Source organism: Camponotus vicinus, unplaced genomic scaffold, assembly GCF_025532165.1.
Source record: "Camponotus vicinus isolate PSW18456_S1 unplaced genomic scaffold, iyCamVici1.0 SCAF_1, whole genome shotgun sequence".
Classification (NCBI taxonomy): domain Eukaryota; kingdom Metazoa; phylum Arthropoda; class Insecta; order Hymenoptera; family Formicidae; genus Camponotus; species Camponotus vicinus.
This window is the reverse complement of record NW_028141945.1, coordinates 23,902,180-23,921,568: the sequence shown is the minus strand read 5'-3', so window position 1 is coordinate 23,921,568 and position 19,389 is coordinate 23,902,180. Positions and strand designations below refer to the sequence as shown.

General features: G+C 32.8%; 1 protein-coding gene and 1 long non-coding RNA gene across 4 annotated transcripts; one reads left to right on the top strand and one right to left on the bottom strand.

Annotated features, from left to right (window-relative positions):
- Nucleotides 1-50: 50 nt before the first annotated feature.
- On the bottom strand, nucleotides 51-2,840 carry Alg3 (Alg3, alpha-1,3- mannosyltransferase). Of its 2 annotated transcripts, XM_083078921.1 has the most exons (2): nucleotides 1,924-2,840; nucleotides 51-265 (listed from the first exon to the last, which is right to left on the bottom strand). In XM_083078921.1, the coding sequence occupies exons 1-2, from the start codon at nucleotides 2,776-2,778 to the stop codon at nucleotides 53-55; spliced, it is 1,068 nt and encodes a 355-aa protein (XP_082935047.1). In that variant the 5' UTR covers nucleotides 2,779-2,840; the 3' UTR covers nucleotides 51-52. The 2 variants fall into 2 exon arrangements, with proteins under 2 accessions (XP_082935047.1, XP_082935046.1); XM_083078920.1 differs by lacking the exon at nucleotides 51-265 and having other exon boundaries at nucleotides 1,106-2,835.
- A 7,508-nt stretch (nucleotides 2,841-10,348) lies between these two features.
- Nucleotides 10,349-15,264, top strand: LOC145972334 (uncharacterized). Of its 2 annotated transcripts, XR_014439138.1 has the most exons (4): nucleotides 10,349-10,828; nucleotides 11,194-11,310; nucleotides 14,368-14,480; nucleotides 14,557-15,264. It is a non-coding gene; the product is annotated as an uncharacterized LOC145972334 (long non-coding RNA). The 2 variants fall into 2 exon arrangements; XR_014439137.1 differs by lacking the exons at nucleotides 14,368-14,480; nucleotides 14,557-15,264 and adding an exon at nucleotides 12,737-14,023.
- Nucleotides 15,265-19,389: the final 4,125 nt, after the last annotated feature.

The window sequence follows — 19,389 nt, the reverse complement described above, 5'->3', positions numbered from 1 at the left end:
GGGAGCGGGCGCGCGCAATGTCAGGGCTGTCCGTTTCACCTGGCCGCTGATGCTATGTCCCCTCCAGGAGAAGGAACGGTGTAGCGGTAGTCCTTGTCCACGTGGTCGAGCAAAAGCTTCGCCGTGCGGAGGCGGAACGGTGGGGAGGTGAAATGAAAAGAGAGAAGACGATTCTTTCTTTGACACACTTCGGCCACTCGTTGATCTCTCGGCCTCCTTTGTAAATTCGTACGACTTCTTTGATCACAATATTCTCGTGCAAAAACTGAAATGTATATTCGCGAATTTAATGCGCGCGAATACCTTTATATACGCGACAGCTACGTGCTACTTAAGTATATGATGGTTCATGATATTTTCATATCTTATCGAATGTGCGAATATCCATTTAATTCTGATTCTTTTGTGCAGTTGTAAAAATTTCTTTAATATCTAAGAAATTTATTATCAACATTTACATTAAATATGTTTTAGGTTTTTAATGAAATAATCAGTCGAAAAATTTGCCAATATGTTTTATATTCAGTTTAACTCGTAGCAACATTGATTTTTACTGTTTTTGTTAATTTGTTAATAAAAAACACATAATAAAATAATCATTATTAATTAAAATAAAATTTAAATTTTTATCTTCTTATCTTCACACAATTAGAAATTAAATTAAAGTTTCAGAAATCGACAGTTCCCGTATTTTATTAATCGTGAAAAAATATCATGGAATACGCGTCGTCAATTTCATTCATATTTATTTGCCTATTTGATTTGTTAAAAATTGATTATTTTTAGCATTTTATTTAAATTTTTAATCTGTAATATATTTTATTGCATATATTTTAATTAATATATATTTTAATAATATTAAATATATTAATAAATATATTAATATATTTTAATAATATATTTTATTTTTCATATATTTTAATTAATTTGTAAGAAATTTTGAATTCTGATCGTACCTATAAGTACTATTCCAAATAAGAGAATTGTTTGAATAAGTGAATTGCACATCAACAAAATTTTTATACGAGAAAAAAATAAAATAGTATATATATTATATAATACTATCTTGAATTGATTAACGTCACAAATTTCTCTAAGAATAAAATTATTTATACATTTATCAAGCCATTGTCTTAAAATTTATTCATAAATCGTACAAAAGATATATATTATATAACACATGTAATCGCGCACGCTTAATAGATATAAGCTATCTTACAACTCTCTCAAACATGAGATAATATATTTCATTCTACAGACACGCGCACATATATCAAACTATGAACGTGTGATAAGATTAAAAACTGTGATGGGAGATATATCGTGACATTCTCAATATATTATATATGTATAAAGATGCATTATTATTATCTTTATATATATTATATATAAAGATATATTATACAAACGATGTAGGAAGACAATTCAGATAAAAACACAATATCAGATACATGTATGTATTTACTACTTTTCTACCGTACTATCTGATTTAGTTTTAAGAGCACCATATAGCAAAATTATATGGCATATGTGCAATGCTGCGCTACTGAACACTGTACTTGGATATGTGTTCCAACACAACTCAATCATACCTAAGATAGTCAATTTAAAAACAGTCTTATACTCAGTACACCATGCAATATACGGTAATGTATGATAGTACCATATGTAGAATTGATAATGTAGTGATCTACTAAACATGATGCCGATGAAATTTGCAAGAAAGAGGGGATAGACAAACAGTTGGCTTACAATGGACATGTCTAGCTTCTCTTTTTTAGGCACCTGAGACTTCAAGCTTTTCTCCACATCTTTTAATTTTGCGTATGATTCCATGTAAACAATCCAAATGCGCAGACAGTAGAGCAACATTAACACATGCAGAAATAACAAAGAGTGATGAAAGTATGGATGAACAAATACCTCCTCCGATAGAAATCTCCAGTTTACAGTCCACTTAAATTCAAAGATCCTACCCAAATTGAAAGCAGCCTTTATGTACGCGATTGGATTCTCCAGTAGGAACGGAAGACCAAGAATCAACTGTATAAATGCGCAGATGCTTAATTGTATCAGTGTTTTGGACAATCCCAGGACGCACAGATAAGCAACAAGAAGCGCTGGAGCAAATAGCAGTATATTCATCTTGACAGATACAGCGAGACTGTACAGTACACTACCCAGGTACCAGCGATTGTCCAGGAACGCGTTGACACTCGCGTACAGCAGTACCATCGCTATCGGATCGTTAAAGAGTCTCAAAACAAATATCGAGTGTATTCTGTAAGAAGTGCAGCACATCAGAATCAATACGTAAGGCGGCACTTTTTTAGTCCTGGCGTAAATTTTAAACACCAACGTCAACGTGATCGCATATATGGCCACGTAGATGTACTGTGCTGTCTTTATATGGACACCATGAGAAGTTACGTAATAGAAGCTGGAGAAGATGTAGACGAACCCGGCGGGATAAACCAACGGCCCGGTATCACCTCGCAATTTCGAGTAATCCATGGTGCCGTTCAGGAAGCCTTCCACCTCCTGCATGTAGGCCCTCCAGTCGATCTCGGTGTACGACACCTTCTCGATGACCAATATGTTCACCACTATTTCGGCGAGGATGAAGAGCGTCGTTATCGACGACAGTTTCTTCGGATCTGTCAGCAACAAAAGGAGTTGTCGCCATAATTCCCAGCAATTCTCTATACAACCCTTGTTGCTTCTTTTCGAGGACTTCTCAGGATTGAGGTTGTACCTGGCTTCTCTGCGTACCGCCATATTGTCTGAAACTAAAGAATCATCTGAGAGCGGTCACTTCCACTGACAGATATCTATACTATACTATAACCAGAGAGAAGCCTGAGAGCGGCCATCCGGCCGTTTTCCTTACGATAGCTTTTCGGTCTCGTACAGCAGCGCCTCTACATCCATTTTACAGCCGCTTGGAACTACAGGACCACATCCACTTTCGATAGCACGATAAAACACCGTGTTTGGTGTGTGTCCGTGCTACGTCCATAATTGTGGATGACGATTATGTCCCATTTATGTATAAATGTATCATAAGTTAATGTTTTAATTACATTTAAAGTAAACTTCGATAAAACGATTTCGGAAAGAAAGATAATTATTCTAAGATAAAATAATTTTTATCGTATATATTTTTATAGTTATCTTCGTTAAATGTTGCGTACATAAATAAAATACATTTTACTATATAATGTATCATATATGTATGCATTACAAATTATTTTTTCCTTTTTTATTACCTTTGCAATAAAAATATAAGTATAAAAAGCAATATAAATATCTTAAATAAATAAAAAAATTATCGAGAAACTCGGATCTGAACTCTCCATCTTATAGCATGTAAGAATGCTTTCCGTCGAGTCACTACACAACATTGAAATGAAGATCTATTTAATTCCTATTTATGTTACAAACTTATATTGCTTTTTACGTTTATATTTTTATTGCAAAGGTAATAAAAAAGGTGAAAATAATTTTTAATGCATATATATATGATACATTATATAGTAAAATGTATTTTATTTGAGTACGCAACATTAATATGTATTGCGCGTCCACGCGCGTGCGTGTGTGTTTGTGAGCGTGTGTGTGTATAATTGTTAATATATATAAAATAATATAATTTTATATATAATATATATATAAGCAGAGAGAAGAATGAGAGGTGTCATGGCCCGCTTTTAGGTGATCCCTGAAAGCGATACGCCCTCTGTGGACCTTAAAAACGTGCACCTAAACTACGAAGCCAAGGTGCACGAATGTTCTCAGAGGGTAACATATAAGGTGCACAATTTTTGGTTCTATTCCGTGCTATGTGCACAAAATGTCGGTAGCACCAGTGCTGTATAGCAAGGTGCTTACAATATCAAATAAATTTTAATATAAATGAGAAATGACGAATTTGCGATCCTCTCACACTCTCTCTCTCTCTCTCTCTCTCTATATATATATATATATATATATATATATATATATATATAATTTTTTTTTTGATATATGAATTTGCAATGAGCAGCGACATATTTTTTCTTAAGAACAATTATATGTTTTTTTTACATTAACTGATTCCTCTTACTATTCTATGCATAAAATTATTAAAGTAAAATAATCGAAAAATGAACATTTTATCAGATATTTTATAATTTATATAAAATTATGTCAACTTAAAGAATCAAATATCTCGTTAACTGTTCAATTTTTGACTATACTATCTTTATAACTTTTTACACGGAATATTGCGAAGAATCGATTTATATAAAAAAATTAGGATGGTTCCATTAAAAAATATGAAGATAATCTTGAAATTTCTAAAACGCTTCCACTTACGAAAACAATATTACTAGCATATCATGGTCCTTTTAATCGTACAATTTTCGTAATTACAATTTTTTCATATCTGTAAAAATAGCGTAGATATTTCAAGTGAGCAAAGTTTTATATACATATATGTGTGTGTGTGTGTGTGTGTGTGTGTGTGTGTGCGTGTATAGCGTATACGAGTTATGTGAGCAAGCGAGAAGGTAATAAGAGAGAGCGAAATGGCAATAAGAGCGAACGAGATAGCAATAGCACGAGCAACGAAGACTTGGAAATAGAGTCTTTCTTGCAGCCTGGCATACTATTTCTCTCTCGCTCGCTCCTATTACTATCTCGCTCGCTTCTGTTATTGTTTCACTCGCTCTTACGTACTCATATACTGTCATGCTCATCTCGTTATCAAATCTGCCGCTGGCAAGCGGCCGATGACAAATTATGACAAATAAATAAGTTAATTATTTTAAGATATATTTATAAGGGTATAGAAGTAATTTTAATGGAATAATGAAAATTTTGCGATTAAAATAACAAACACGGTATCAATCGGATAAACGTAGTTAAATATATAATCAAAATTTTTATTATCAGACCAATTAAAAATTATCCGATTTACGTCGTGTTTGATATCATTTTAATCGCAAAAATCTCAATAATTCATTAAAATTACTTTCATATCGATAAAATAAAAAATAAAAGTTTCAGTTTTTACTTTATAATCTCGTAAATTGCGAATGGATAGAGGAAGTGAAGAAGCCGATTGTAAGAGACTTCGGAATTCTTTGATGATAGGTCATCTCGCTCGCTCTCGACTCGCGGTTTCGCTGTCGCTCTCGCACTTGACAGGTCGTAAAGATAAGCGGACTCGGCTTCCTCGCGAATGTAAACATCTTATAAAATAAAAATCGGATAATTTTTAATTATTCTGATAATAAACATTTTGATTATATATATTTAAATACATTTATCCGATTGATACCGTGTTTGATGTTATTTTAATCGCAAAATTTTCATTATTCCATTAAAATTACTCGCATACCCTTATAAATATATCTTAAAATGATTAACTTATTTATTTGTCACAATTTGCCATCGGCCGCTTGCCAGCGGCAGGCTTGATAACGAGATGAACATGACAGTATATGAGTACGTAAGAGCGAGTGAAACAATAACAGAAGCGAGCGAGATAGTAATAGGAGCGAGCGAGATAGTAATAGGAGCGAGCAAGATAGAAATAGTACGAGCAACGAGGACTCGAGCTCGAGAATCGGATTTTTCTTGCGCGCTATTATTTTCCTCTCGCTCGCTCCTATTACTGTCTCGCTCGCTCCTATTATTGTCTCGCTCGTTCTTGTTGCTGTTTCACTCGCTCTCGATTCTTGGGTCCGCTTATCATTCCGGGCTATCTATCACGACTGCCAAGTGTGACAGAGAAAGCAAGACCATGAGTAGAGAGCGAGCGAGATGACCTATCATCAAAGAGTTCCGAAGTCTCTTACAATCGGTTTCTTCGCTTCCTCTATCCATTCGCAATTCACGAAAATATAAACATCTTATAAAATAAAAATTGAAACTTTTATTTTTAATTTCATCGGTTTGAAAGTAATTTTAATGAATTAAAGAGATTTTTGCGATTAAAATGATATCAAACACGACGTAAATCGGGTAATTTTTAATTAGTCTGATAATAAAAATTTTATAATTATATTTAACTAAATTTATGCGATTTATATCGTGTTTGATATTATTTTAATCTCAAAATTCTCATTATTCCATTAAAATTACTTTCAAATGAATAAAAAATGCATTTAATTTTTTGACATATATTCGTGAATATTATAAATGAAGTCTCGTGTAAAAAACTTCGGAATCTGCGACATCGGGAATTTTTTCATTATTTATAATAATATACGACTTTAAATTGCCATAAAATAAAAACTAAAGCTTTGATATTTTATTTGATCTTTTTGATTAAAAGGGATTAATGAAATTTTAGAAATTGAAAATTATTCTAATAAAATATTGAGTTTAATGTGATTTCAATCGTAAAAATCAAATTAATTCTAAAGTTATGTTCAGTAAGATAAATTAAGTAAAGTACAATGCAACATTTTATACAATGTAGTCTTATTTTCAAAATTATAGTTTAAATTAGACACTATTAATTTATTAAAATAAAACTATAATTATGAGAAATTAAGAGTTTTATTATATACATGTACACATTGATTTTTACGATTGAAATCACATTAAACCCAATATTTTATTAGAATAATTTTCAATTTTAAAAATTTCATTAATCCCTTTTAATCAAAAAGATCAAATAAAATATCAAAGCTTTAGTTTTTATTTTATGGCAATTTAAAGTCGTGTATTATTATAAATAATGAAAAAATTCCCGATGTCGCAGATTCCGAAGTTTCTTACATGAGACTTCATTTATAATATTCACGAATATATGTCAAAAAATTAAATGCATTTTTTATTCATTTGAAAGTAATTTTAATTGAATAATGAGAATTTTAAGATTAAAATAATATCAAACACGATATAAATCGCATAAATTTAATTAAATATAATTATAAAATATAATTATAAAATTTTTATTATCAGACTAATTAAAAATTACCCGATTTACGTCGTGTTTGATATCATTTTAATCGCAAAAATCTCTTTAATTCATTAAAATTACTTTCAAACCGATGAAATTAAAAATAAAAGTTTCAATGTTTATTTTATAAGATGTTTACATTTTCGTGAATTGCGAATGGAGAGGAAGCGAAGAAACCGATTGTAAGAGACTTCGGAACTCTTTGATGATAGGTCATCTCGCTCGCTCTCTACTCATGGTCTTACTTTCTCTGTCACACTTGACAATCGTGATAGACAGCTCGGAAAGATAAGCGGACCCAAGAATCGAGAGCGAGCGAAACAGTAACAAGAACGAGCGAGACAATAATAGGAGTGAGCGAGACAGTAATAGGAGTGAGCGAGACAGTAATAGGAGCGAACGAGACAGTAATAGATGCGAGCGAGAGGAAAATAATAGCGCGCAAGAAAAATCTGATTCTCGATGCTCGAGTCCTCGTTGCTCGTGCTATTTCTATCTCGTTCGCTCTTATTTCACTCGTCCTTCTCGCTTCCTCACGTAACTCTCGCATCGCTTTTATGCATATATACGTACATACATACGTACATACCACACATACCCCCACCCACATATATATATATATATATATATATATATATATATATATATATATACACACATACATCTTTATTATTTAGAACTTTTATTCTTAAGAAATGTGCACGCGTTTTACATTAAAAATAATATCAAACTTTCTCTCTGTAAATATATAAATTATTTATTAATAGCCTAATAAAATATCTTATTTTCAAGTGTAATCATATAATGAATAAATTTCTATATATATATATATGAGAGAGAGAGAGAGAGTCATACAAAATTCATTAAAAATTTATTTAATATACGTAAGCGTCTTGCTATACAGCACTGGTGCTACCGTCATTTTGTGCACATAGCACGGAACAGAACCAGAAATTGTGCACCTTATATGTTACCCTCTGAGAACATTCGTGCACCTTGGCTTCGTAGTTTAGGTGCACATTTTTAAGGTCCACAGAGGGCGTATCGCTTTCAGGGATCACCTAAAAGCGGGCCATGACACCTCTCATTCTTCTCTCTGATATTAGTTTAATATTAGTTTATATGGTATTGTATTAAATTAAATTATTTAGTTAGTTGGTTTGTTATTCAGTTATCTAGTTTTGGAGTTAGTTGGAATGCAAATGTGAAATTGAATTTGAATTTGAATTGGAAAATTGGAAATTTGAAATGTGAAATTAATTAATTGATTAATTGATTAAGTAATTGGTTGATTTAGCGGGGAGATGTTTTGTGTAAAAACTATTATGAATGTACAGACTGGAAGCCATCCTAAGCCGAAAGGCGAGGATTATGTGCAATAAATAAATAAATAAATAATATATATATATATATATACATATATATATATATATATATTTATTTATTTATTTATTTATTTATTGGTTATAGTTTCACGCTTGTCAGCGACAGGCTTGATAGCAAGCGAGATGAACATGAGAATATACAGGGTGACCCATTTTAACTTAGGCAGCCAAATAACTCGAAAAATAAGCAAGATAGAGAAAAATGTTTTAGACAAAAGTTGTATGGTTTCGAGGGGGCCATAAGATGGTATCATTGGTTTGACCTTGAAGAGTCATTTGAAGGTCACGTGAAGGTCACTTCAATTTTTTTAAATGGAACATCCTATATATTTTTGTACATTCTTGTAGCTCATCTCGAGAGCTTTCCAAAACACTATAATTAAGTACATTTTCGTTAAGTACTTTTTGAGTTATGAGGCTTGAAATAATTTCTTAATTTTACATAAACCGTAAAATATCTTGTAAAATATTCATTTTTCGATTACCTTACCTTAATAGTTTTATGTACAAAATAATGAGAGGAATCAATTGGTGTAAAGAAAACACATAGTTGTTTCGAAGAAAAAATATGTAATTTGCAATTAACAATTCCATATTTTTTCTTAAAAACAACTATGTGTTTTCTTTACACCAATTGATTTCTCTCATTATTTTGTACATAAAAGTATTAAGGTAAGATAATCGAAAAATGAATATTTTACAAGATATTTTACGGTTTATGTAAAATTAAGAAATTATTTCAAGCATCATAACTCAAAAAGTACTTAACGGAAAGGTACTTAATTATAGTGTTTTGGAAAGCTCTCGAGATAAGCTACAAGAATGTACAAAAATATATAGGGTATTCCATTTAAAAAAATTGAAGTGACCTTCACGTGACCTTCAAATGACTCTTCAAGGTCAAACCAATGATACCATCTTATGGCCCCCTCGAAACCATACAACTTTTGTCTAAAACATTTTTCTCTATCTTGCTTATTTTTCGAGTTATTTGGCTGCCTAAGTTAAAATGGGTCACCCTGTATAAGACGACTATGTAAGAGTGAACGAAACAATAACAGGAACGAGCGAGACAATAATAGGAGCGAGCGAGACAGTAATCGAAGACAGCGAGAGAAATAGTGTGCAAGGAAGACTCGATTCTCGAGTCCTCGTCGCGCGTGCTATTTCTATCTCGATCGCTCTTATTACCTTCTCGCTTGCTCACTCGCTTAACTCTCGCGTATACTTATATATATATTATATATAAAATTATATTATTTTATATATATTAACAATTATACACACACACGCACACAAACACACACGCACGCGCGTGGACGCGCAATACATATAAATGTTGCGTACTCAAATAAAATACATTTTACTATATAATGTATCATATATATCTGCATTAAAAATTATTTTTACCTTTTTTATTACCTTTGCAATAAAAATATAAACGTAAAAAGCAATATAAATTTGTAACATAAATAGGAATTAAATAGATCTTCATTTCAATGTTGTGTAGTGACTCGACGGAAAGCATTCTTACATGCTATAAGATGGAGAGTTTTCAGATCCGAGTTTCTCGATAATTTTTTTATTTATTTAAGATATTTATATTGCTTTTTATACTTATATTTTTATTGCAAAGGTAATAAAAAAGGAAAAAATAATTTGTAATGCATACATATATGATACATTATATAGTAAAATGTATTTTATTTATATACGCAACATTTAACGAAGATAACTATAAAAATATATACGATAAAAATTATTTTATCTTAGAATAATTATCTTTCTTTCCGAAATCGTTTTATCGAAGTTTACTTTAAATGTAATTAAAACATTAACTTATGATACATTTATACATAAATGGGACATAATCGTCATCCACAATTATGGACGTAGCACGGACACACACCAAACACGGTGTTTTATCGTGCTATCGAAAGTGGATGTGGCCCTGTAGTTCCAAGCGGCTGTAAAATGGATGTAGAGGCGCTGCTGTACGAGACCGAAAAGCTATCGTAAGGAAAACGGCCGGATGGCCGCTCTCAGGCTTCTCTCTGGTTGCAATGTATGCAGTCTGCAAATCATGATTTTCATAATAACTGCACGTCATAGTAACTGCGCAACGAGCGTCATTCCTCGTGATGGACCGACGTAGGAAACTGCGAGGCCATTTGCGGATCATCAATCCCGATTGTCCTATGGGTTAGGATACAACGATATATATCCTCAGCTTGCTCTCGGTTTAACGACACAATATTGGATTCTGGACTGCACTGCCAATAACGACCAGACTATCGTGATAGCTTCGTTGTTAAGTGCCTACGGGACCGGTTTCGTGACAGTAAAATTTAAAGTTGCATCGATGTTAAGAATTATTTTTTTACCGTCGCGATATGATATCTGCCATATAAATTGAGTTTCTTCAATGTTTAAACAATATTTAAATGGAAGAAAAATATGTATAATATTCCTCTCTTTTCTATAAAAGGTTGTGTTTTTCTGTATATATTATCTATATTTTACAAGATGAAAAATCTTAGTCTATGTGAAAATTGCCATACTGCCTGCTCTTATACAAATAAAGATCGGAAATTAATTGAAAATATAATAAATAGCAAATATATTAATTTATAGTATTGAAGAAAAAATCATATCTGTGTGTGATATCTCAAAACAAGTAAAATTACTTTTAACGAAAAACAGTTTCATGTATTTTTACTACAATTAATTATTTAGCATATAATTGATTATTACAAACTTTGAAAAGAGAAAAAATTGCAACATAATTCAAATTTTATACACGTACTCCTACCACCTCCTGTCAAGATCGATCGAACGGAACATTCTTCTCAGGTTTCTTGACGCTAAGTTTAACACCTTCATCACCCAAGTCCCGGTAATACTTCGGAGCTTATTCGGGCCGAGCTCGACTCGAGTGACAGATCACGCTTGAAAGAGTTCCGAATGCTCGTGAGTAAAGTTACCTACCTAATAAATATATCCAGGCGCCCCATATGTTACAGAATAATTACAAATAATTGGCTTCTAAATTGTTAATAGCTATACTGATTTTGTGTTCGATGAACAATTTTGTAACTTAAATATTAACGCGTATTCTTCTTAATCTTAGCAGAAATTAACAATAAATTTAAAAAAAGGTGTTGAAAAAATACGCTTTAAAATAAACTGGTTTACAATTCCAAGCAACAAATAATAATACGATCAATATAATAGATTTTATCAACATTGAAAATTATGTTTAATTAAGTATTTTTATTTATGTTTAATTAAGTATTTTCATTATGTTTAATTAAGTATTTTCATTATGTTTAATTAAGTATTTTCATTTTATGTAAAAGGTGCCACTGATATATTTGACCTTTACTGTACTTGATATCGTGACGAATCCGAACGATTCTCCGTTTTGGGTTCCTTGCATGAGTCTCGAAATTACCTCCAGAAAGGCTCATTAGCCAGCACGGAATTACGTTCGCGTTCATTATCGCGCGAATCTGCGTTGCCTTTAGATCTACATCGAGAGACGGCTTTGCATTTACGCGCGAACTGGCAGCCTGACAGTCTGCGCGGATCTGTCAGACACCGTTATTATCATATTTTCGCTACACCACGAAATCCCCCCCTCTTGTAATTTTGTGGCATCCCTAATTACGGGCGGACTTGATATTCCCTTTGTAAATCTCGATGCTACATCTACCACGGACACTCTGCAATAGCGCCTCGCTGTTAATCATTTGATTGGCCAGTTAAGCGAAGTTCAATTGGTATGAAATACATATTAACAGAAATCAATTCGCAATAATAGTGCAGGTAACGTTACACCGCAGCTAGTTGCAAGAAATAGATTTTTAAAAGCAAACATATGACTATTAATTTAATTTATGTCAGATTAATCTAATACAATATTTCAATATGTAAGTGGTGCATCATTATATATAATTTCAAAAATTGCTCTAATATATCAATAATTTCTTTTAATAATTTAATAATTTCTTTTTAATCATATTTTATTCGTCGTAAATTACTGCTACCAATATTTCACCACTGCTATTAAATTAATGTTTGTTTGTGGTGAAAGAATAAGATTTTGTGATTCTAATAATTAGAATATAAAATATCTTTAATATTTAATTTATTTGTTGCAAAATATAAAAATAGGATTTTAAATAATAAAAGAAAAGGATATAAAATAAAATATGCAAAATGCGCGAGTAGCTAACAGAATTCACATCAAATATATATATAAATACTTTCGTCAAATTTTTGAAATATTTATAATTTCATTCAGCATCTCCTTAATCGAGATAAAGTTCATTCTATCATTATCAACGTATGAAAAGTAACAATGCTCCCTAAAACTCTCATTCGCCCTTTTCAGCCTCTAGCGCAATATCGCGGTCTCGTCAGTCATTATTATGTCTCATGCGCGTACACCGATCACCATAGGAGGGAAGGAGAAATTTCGAGGAACGGCGCATAATATCAGGAACGAATAACGGCCGAGCAAAACGAAAGCCGCGGATACCTTATGAGATGTACGACGCGAGAGACGGAGCTTTACGGCGCGCCGTACGCGAAATCCCATAATTTCGGGGATTCATATAATACCCTGGGCTACGTCATCCTGCGCGGTTGCTGCGTTCACTTCCCCATCGGCATCGACTATGGCCCATATTCTGAATCCTCTTTTATCGATAAAAGTGCCTCTAAAAGTAGCTCATAGCCAATCAAAAGGCTTATAAGCCACTTTTAGAGGCACTTTTATCGTTAAAAGAGGATTCAAAATATGGACCTATGCGCACGCGGACGAACGACGCATCGAATTCCATAAAGGGAATTTCCCCCATATAATTTATCGCGCGACTATCATCATTCTCGCTTCGTATATTTGAATTCTAGGAGCAATTTAGGATAAACTCTGTAGTAATAAGGAGAGTGCAATGATCTTCGAATTAGAAATATGAGAATTTTAAAATTTATTTATTTATTTATTTATTTTTTGAAGAAAACTTTTAAAAGTGACAAGAATAATTCTGAGACATTCTACGCAATCCTTCCTGTTATCTCCCACTCTCTCTGTCGTTCACTTACATTTAATCTCTGCATTTATTTCTCTCTCTTTCTCTTTCTTGCTACATCTATTGTCCTCCATTCTCCCGCAAGTTCCCTACCGATCGGTCGAGAATTTATGATTCCGCCGGTGCTCGCCACTGTATCGTGGTGATGGCTCTCGAGAGGAACAACGGGCAATGCCTCTGAGGCCGGTATTCATAGTCCGGTCTCATATTTAAGATCGTCTTTAGTTCATCTTCAGATAATCCATAGCCAATAAAATGATACATACAATATCAAAAGATGAACTTAAGACGATCTTAAATATAAGAACGGACTATGAATACCGGCCTGAGACTAATATTCGGCATAGACCTGATATAGATGAAATTTAATCATCGACCGGAACGTCGAAGGTAGATCTGAAACTCTCTCTAGATTGGCGCGAACATGGATGTGTCGTGTAACGCTTTGCTCGAGCATCGATTTCTAGGCACACCGATTGGAACAGGACTAATTAAGTCTCATTGCATATACACACAGATATATTTGCAGCGGTATTTTCATTGTAAATTTACATTGTCGCTCATCGAAAAAGAACTGGCACTTTCAGATTTCCAACGATAATATTATTTAATTAATTTTCAATGGATTTGTAACAACCGTTGAAATTATATCCTCTTCTGTCATTTATCATAGTTAGAATTGATTACACACACGTGTGTAAATAAAAGATAATATAAATTCATATAATAATTAACAATAAAATCATTATATCTGTTGTTCAAACTTTGCCCAATAAATATAATGGTAAAATCTTTTTTATTTTACATAAAATAAATATACGTAAATTTTCTTTATTTTGCATAAAATAAATATTTAGTAGATTTATTTATTTATTTCATTATTTTATATATATTTTTAATTTTTTAATTTTTTTGATCTTTGGTAAAATAGATATTGTCCATGCTCAGCGTAGATATTGAAAAGAAAGAATAAAATGTTGGAAGAAAAAAAGATAAAGTAAAAAAAAGAGTGCATACTCTTACTTCGTGAAACTTTCAAAATGAGTAAGTATTGATGAGAATATATGATCATAAGAGTTATATGTTCGCGTCGACACATTTCCATATGGCTATAAATTAGTTCTAGTCTTTTGATCTAATCCAACTTGAAAGTTGAATCCACCCACGATAATCCTATATCCGATAATCAAGGAGACATACCACTAGTTATCATAGAAATTGCATCGTAAAACGTTCTACTTAATTATCTAAAATATCATTTGGTGCATCTTATTACACTGCTCCTCAGCGAATGAAAGCATCGTTCAAGAATAAATCGATAATTTTCGTATCGGAAAAATTTCTAACGGCGATGTATAAAAAAGTTATCGCAATCGCGACGTAAAAAATCGACAAAATTCAATGACGTTTGTCGAGCGGATAAAAATCTCGGACGGTCTTTTGCAAAGTCTTTTGTCCTCTTTTTCGATTCGCGTGACGCCGTCGCCGCAAGAGCAGAATGACCCGCAGATATATGGCACGCGTTATGAAAAGTCACGCCGAACGACGCGGATCTAAAAATTCAATTAACGCCGTGTCGTCCCGGGGCGAAGCGTGCACGCGTATGTGTGTATACGCACGTATGTTTTTTTTCCATCAACGTAGACACGGCGGTTGTCGGTAAATTGCATTGCCTATAGAGAGCCTCAGGGAGGCAAAAACGAGCGAAAGCGCACAATTTTGAAAATCGCACTGCCAGAAGCTTATCGTTGGACAAACTGACTGATTGATCGGTCTCGTGCCCTTTGCGAGAGTCGGTCCGCGCAATCAGTAATCGATTTGCCGCCACTTTGTGCACAAGTCGACTTTTGACTTTTTCGGTTTTTTTAGTGGTACCTTTTTTATCCCGAAAAAAAAATAAACTTGTAAAAACAAAGGATACGATTGTTTTCATTGGCGATTGTCACTCTTTGAAATTTTATTTCCAATACATCGTACACAAACGTATGAAATTTTCGTGACAGATTTTGTGTAAATTATAGCTTAAATTTTTCTTTTACAAAAATTAATGTTTTTTAATTATAAGCAATCAAAAAACAAAAAAAACAAAGTTTTGTGAGTAAAGCTTTAAAATAATGCGAACAAATAAAAGCGCTTACTTAAGTATTAGTTTATTATATTAGTAATTAGTATTTAATATTAATTAATAAAATTTTATTTAAATTTTTTTTCAGGATATTTTAACAAAATATTCACGATATATTTTTATATGATAGGAATAAAATGGTAAATTAACTTATTAATTAATTACATATATTAAAAGTTAAAAAGTTAGATAAAATAATATTCTCAAAAAATTTCGCTAAAAAATAATATAATTCAAATATATGATTAACTGATAAACTGTGAAATTAATTTCGTTGTTCTTATTACGACTCTTATACAGAGTGTTCTAGATCACCCGTACACCTCTTTTCTTTCAAAAACTAAGCTATTTTAGAGAAAAACGTTTTCGACAAAAATTGTATGGTTTTGCGGGGAACATAAGATGGTGTCATTGGTTTGACCTTGGATGGCATCGTTAAGGTGAGGTCAAGGACACCTTTAATTTCTTAAATGGAACCATCTATTTTTTATTTGCAATTAACAATTACATATTTTTTTTCGAAACAATTATGTGTTTTCTTTACACCAATTGATTCCTCTCATTATTTTGTGCATAAAAGTATTAAGATAAGATAATCGAAAAATGAATATTTTACTAAATATTTTATGGTTTATGTAAAATTAAGAAATTATTTCAAGCCTTATAACTCGAAAAGTACTTGATGAAAAAATACTTTATTATAGTGTTTTGGAAAGCTCTCGACATAAGCTATAAGAATATGCAATAAAAATAGGTGGTTCCATTTAAGAAATTAAAGGTGTCCTTGACCTCACCTTAACGATGCCATCCAAGGTCAAACCAATGACACCATCTTATGTTCCCCGCAAAACCATACAATTTTTGTCGAAAACGTTTTTCTCTAAAATAGCTTAGTTTTTGAAAGAAAAGGGGTGTACGGGTGGTCTAGGACACCCTGTATAAAGAAGCTTTCATATCAATGTTTGACTCTTAAAATAACTCTTTTTTTGTTGAGAGTAAAGAGACTTAAAACGCATTCACGATACACGCTTCTTTCTTCACGCAATTAATTATAGCATTCCCGGCGAAGATGTTTCGAATTAATAAGCGATAAGACGTGACTCGCATCAAATCGCCGACATGTACGAGGCAATAAAATATCCGCTCACGACCGGAAGAAACTAATAATCCGGCAATTATACAAATATTCTTGACATGGCAAAACAACTCGGGGAAATTAAAAGACAGATTAATCGATCGCTTTGATAGTGTTCGTCCACGATCGTCGCTCCATTAATTTCGTATAAATTCGATAAACTCGCCGACAAGGTGTCGATATTAAAAGTTTGTTTTTATCGTCGATCCAGTTCTCCGAGCGGCCTCGATTCCGGCCAGTTAAACGACGTGTACCAACGGAACTGCATCTTGCAGTCGCGATAAAGACGCGATAAGAATCGGTAGCCATTGGCTCTTTAAAGGCCAATAAAACGATAAAGAGAAATCAGCGATGTACTGCTTATCGCGAAAACCTGGAAGGGCGCGAATCTTGTGTTTATAAGTTCGATATCGATTTATCGGTTGATCGAACCAGCGACAAAAAACGAAGAAAACAGCGTGAGAAGGAAGAGAATACGCAAACATTGCAGCAAAAACTGCAGTAAAGAATGCAAACTAAAAAATGTTAAAACGCGTGACGAGTAAATAGCGTATATATTTATTCGACTAGTTAAATTAATTAATTAAATTAGTTTAACTAGTTTAGAATAAACAAATAAATGTGTATATAATATTAACGTAATTATATCATAACATGAGAAATTATTACTGCGAGATTCTGACACGCACGAATTATTATAATAAACTTAATTAAAATTATAATAAACCTAATTAAAATAATATTACGTAATAATATTATATTATTTATTAAAAATATGTAAATTTGACAGCTTGTTTTATAATTTATACTAAATTAATAAAATAATTTAAATATTTTTATAAAGAGATCAAGTTGAAAATATTTGGTTTCTAAATCATAAAAATCTTAAGATATACTTTGGCAATGATATTTGTACTTTTACATTTATATCTTATATTTTTTGACATTTAAAATATTATATAGAATTGAAATTTTTTCTTAATTTCTCTCTATATTAAAAAGAGAAGAAGAATTTATATCGCCAAGATTTTATTTCCTCTTGTTATATAAAAAAAATAAGCGTATATATATCAGAATATATTCTGATTTTCTACAACGGATGCAGTAGCTGTTTTATTGATATCAAATCCGTAATCTTTTTAAGAAAATCAGACATTTGCATGACTTTCATTGCTGACGTTCTTTGGCAAAATTTCTTTGCATATGTGAAATGATAGGAACCGGTTTCTTTCGTATATTTTTCTTTGTCACAGATCAAGCTCTACTTCCCAGTGGACTATTTCCTCAGTTTAGTATATGTATATAAGCTTTCAGGGTACTTGTTAGATATCTGACACTTGTCGTCTTATCGCATTGAAACTTTTTTCCTAGAGTGAGGCCAATATCGCGAGTTTGGTTTCCTTGCGAAGTGAACAACAAGCGAAAAGGAAACGAGAGAAAATAGATGGAGACAGCTGAAGGAAACGCGCGAAAGCGCGGAGGGATAATCGATTTCTATATCCTCTAGAATTTTATTATTTTCCTCTTTCGTATTATTTTATTAATACTTATTTAATTAGAATATATTTAGAACATAAATATTCCAAATAGTGATAGCGATCTTTGTTACACTTATCAAATGTTATGAATTTCTGCTTTGATTTCTATCGAAAGATATATAATTTCATTTTTTCGGTCTAACTGTAATATACGCTCGGGGCCTGCACTCTCACTCTCTCCTCTCTGGCTCTCACTTTACCTTACTCTTTGTATCCGGAGAATAAACACCGAGGGAGAAACGGCGAACACGAGTCGCCGACAGTTGTAATTCTATTGTGGACGCGCGGCCACGTCGTCTCGCAACGCGAATTTCCTAGCCGCGCCACGTTCGCCGGTGCCGACGAGGTGCGGAGTCGGTTAGCGAATACTCGTATAGTTACCGCCTAATGAGTGAACCTATCCCGTGGCGTGCATTTACAAGCACGGCCGATCACGGCCGCACCGGGCCCGTTGTACTTTACGTCGCGCAAAAACTGGCGCGATGGCGGCCGGTCGCAAATAATTCAGGAGGCTTTTACGAATATCCGGCGGCCGAATGGAAAATGCACGCGAGCCCTGATAACAATTTACAGTGATCGTTCGCATAGCACACAGGAAGCTCAGAGATATCAATTTTAATTTTAAAAAGAGATTCAATCGACTTAAAAATTGATTCGTCCTTTAATATATTTAAAGTGTTTTCGCTTCCCAAAATTTTTGCGAAAATGTCAAATGTAATGCTTCGTAAAAATTGGCGCGATTCGTAACGACAAGAAAAGGAATTCTTCGTAAATAATATTTTAATTGTAAGGAATAATAAATCTGCAATTAAGGGATGATTTGTTTTTTGCGCTGGTATGAATGGGGTTTAACACGAGCGTCTTAACCGGCAGTACTTATAACAAATTTCGTTCTAATTTGCCTTAGGTCACCCTTTCTTTCCTCTTTGTCGGGATGCTGAAATAATGAGGAATAATTGCGTCTCGAGGGTGAAGAGTACCGTCTTCCGCGCTCACAAATACACTTCTTAAGTGAAATAAATGCCCGCTGCCAACTATGCTTCCATTATGCGCACTTAAGTCTCCTCCTTTCGAGACGAGGTTTTAAAACCTTTAGTGTTGTGTGCAAAATATTTTAAACATATATAAATATCAGAGGTTTCTCTTTCTACGAAT